At 55.6% G+C, this 3,134-nt stretch overlaps 1 protein-coding gene across 1 annotated transcript; it reads left to right on the forward strand.

The window, feature by feature from the left end:
- Positions 1-1,174: 1,174 nt before the first annotated feature.
- LOC135105399 (zinc finger protein 513-like) lies at positions 1,175-2,875 on the forward strand. Its single transcript, XM_064013534.1, has 3 exons — positions 1,175-1,288; positions 1,556-1,960; positions 2,561-2,875. The coding sequence occupies exons 1-3, from the start codon at positions 1,175-1,177 to the stop codon at positions 2,873-2,875; spliced, it is 834 nt and encodes a 277-aa protein (XP_063869604.1).
- The last annotated feature ends 259 nt before the right edge of the window (positions 2,876-3,134 follow it).

Consider the following 3,134-nt stretch of genomic DNA (forward strand, 5'->3'; position numbering starts at 1 on the left):
TAGAGTGTATGGTGAGGACAGTGAGTGAAGGTGGTCTTCCCCTTTTAGGGAGTCGGCGGCGAAGACGTGGACGTGGCCGCGATGTCCCACCTGCCCTCGGCCGGTCTGCCCCTGCCCGGCCTGGCCGGCTGCCGACTCGGCCACCAGTGTCCTATTTGCTTCAAGAAGTTTGGCCTGAAGTCTGACCTGAGGCGTCACATTCGGACGCACACTGGAGAGAAGCCCTTTGCGTGCAACTTCTGCAGTTTCAGGACGGCTCTGAAAGGCAACCTGAAGCGGCACCTCGCCCGCTTCCACAGCACTGACCACGGCCCAGCGTGGTGCGGCAGCGGCCTCTAGGCGTCCCCCAGTGCTTGCCACCATGTCCGTAGGTGGGCTGCATGCACCATGACGTGAAACAAGCCTTCGTGCAGTGACGCGCATCACTAATGCCAGACCCAGGACATTGGTGTGGAGTCTGGCCCATTAGTACTCTCTGTCTGTCTCACTTTTGGGGGTTCCTCTTTCAGATCCCGGAGTGTTGTATGTAGTACATACACTGAAAACATATACCTCGTGGCCAGCATATCATATGCCTTGCTGTTGTTTAGATGAATAGTACGAAAAATGTGTGTAAGATTCATAGTCTGTGTGGAAGATGGAGGACGCGCCACGCCATTGCTCTGGCTGGGGGCTGGGGCTGGGGCGGGCCCGGTGAACGGGGGTGGGGTGAGGCTAAAAGCAAGGAAGGAAATACTAGTAAAAAATGAAAAAAAAAAAGAAAGAAAGAAAGAAAGAAACACAATTCGAATCCAAAGAGCAAAACCTGACTTTAGATGCGTTGAAATGTGTATTTCACTTGTTAGGTGTCATTCTGCCACTCAGTATGCAGTTTTGTTCAGCTTACCCAAGAACTCTTCCTTGGTGACTGTCTCGCATTGTTAGGATATCCACGAGGCTGTAAAATGTAGAGAAGACATAGAAACAAAGACAGAACAAAGATTATATATTTTATATTTCCCTTCAGTTTCAAAAGTCAGCTTCGTCAGTGTTGCTTTGTGAAGGTGCAGTGACTAATGATGCTGTGCAGCGTGGGTGAGGCTGTGGCTAAGTTTTATGTTCTTTTATGGACACTTATCAGCACACGACGTAACCTGGGAGCCAGGGAAATAATGTTTTTTTTTAGCTGTGATCCATGAAAGGCAAATCTGTTCACTTCTTTGTGTTGAGTGTGATGGTGTCACAGGAGCCGCGCCTGGGCGGTGACTCATGCCCCGCACACCTTGCTGAGTCACGAAAGAAATACTTCGTGCCACGTGCTTGGAACTGAAAAAGGGAGTGTCCGTGGTGACTCATGGCAGCATTGTGGTGCTGTGAATGGTGGAGGTGAGCCTTACAAAGGTGACCTCGCCTCCATGACGAGGACGAGGCAGGCCAAGCCTTGTGCTGGGGCTGGACACCCTCACAACATGTAAACACAGCGTGGGGCTGCTGCAGCACGTCTCGCCCTCAAGCTGTGTGCGCCGCGCCACGCCTCGCCTTGCACCACCCGGCTAACGGTGTCTCTCTCCCGTAGGACGCCGCCCTGGAGCAGCAGCCGCCTGGTGAGGCGGGCCGGCGGTGCCCCTTCTGCCCGCGCACCTTCGCCTTCCCCAGCTACCTGCAGCGGCACATCACCTTGCACACCGGCGAGAAGCCCTTCCGCTGTACCCGCTGCGACCAACGCTACACGCGCAGGAACTATCTCAGGGACCACTACAGGAGGAAGCACTGTGTCAGTCCTCCCGCGGTCACAAGCTTTCGCCCGCGGGCAGCCGCGGCGCCCTATACCTTCACACGCCTTCCTCAACCCTTGGCACCCTCCAACCAGCCACCGCCCGCGCCCGCGTTGAGAGACGGCGCCTCGCACCATGACAACGAGGGAGAGGAAGCAGAGGACCCGCTGTCCCTCCACGACATGATTTACACCTCGCAGACCAGTGTGGCGCTCAGCAGAGACGGGGCGTCGTGAGAACTCTAAGCCTTCTACCCTATCTCCTCCTCCTCCTCCTCTCATTTTCCCTCTGAATCTCCTGCCCATGAGTTCGCTGTCTCCGCGCCGTGCTTATATTTGGTCAAGTCTTGCTGATTGAGATACACTGACTCTACTCCGCTGTTACATTTTAGCTCTGCGTTGGCTGAAAGCTTTGTGTTTTTTAGTGGTTATTTGTTTCTCATCCCGTGAAGCCAAAACAGGACAAAACATACAGATAAGCATTATCAACTTGGCTGTTCAGAATGATCTTACTGGGGCAAGGAAATTTTATTGGGTGGAAGGGAGCGATGGGCGGTGAGGGGTGACTGGTGAGGCGGTATCTTCCTGGCCAAGCGCTGTCGCAACCACCAGGCAGTGGAGGCACTGCTAGCGGGGGTCACAGGTCACGGGAGCGCGATTCTGTCTTGCCCGCCAGTGTTCATGATTTCAGTCTGGGAGGAGAGGAGGCAGACAGGAAGGCGGCTTTGTGGCGGCGGTACAGCTGAGTGTTGGTGCGTGCGTGCGTGCGTGCGTGCAGCCTGCTCACCATTCTCCCCTCCCTCCCAGGTGGCGGCGACTGGCATTGGCATTGGCATTGACCCCGCGGTGGGAGGCGGCGCAGGGTTCCGGAACCTGCGGGTCGCTGATGCAGTGAGGCGCTTTGCCTGTCCGCTGTGCCATTACAAGACGGCCAGGAAGGACCTGCTGGAGGGCCACGTGCGCACCCACACCGGAGACAAACCGTTCTCCTGCCCGCATTGCCCCTACCAATCCGCCGACAGGAGCAACCTTCGCCGCCACCGTCAGAAGAGCCACGAAGGTACCACTAACGCCGCCCACGCCCACCAGCATCCGTTACCTGCACATCCACATTGGCAGTAGCACCACCCACCGAACCCACCGACCCCCCCCGCCCACCGCCCTCCCTTCCTGACGCTCCCAGGCTGCGGTTCAACCATAGCGCATCGATACATGTGTTCCTGAATCTCGCCCTTTTTGTTTTGTTTTTGGACTCCGTTTCTTTTCTTCTTTTTTTTTTTTCTTTCCGTTGTCTTCCTTCGTTTCGATTAAATGCCCTGTGTGTCTGTGTGTGTGTGTGTGTGTGTGTGTGTGTGTGTGTGTGTGTGTGTGTGTGTGTGTG

The sequence above is a fragment of the Scylla paramamosain genome, chromosome 12, assembly GCF_035594125.1.
Source record: "Scylla paramamosain isolate STU-SP2022 chromosome 12, ASM3559412v1, whole genome shotgun sequence".
NCBI lineage: Eukaryota > Metazoa > Arthropoda > Malacostraca > Decapoda > Portunidae > Scylla > Scylla paramamosain.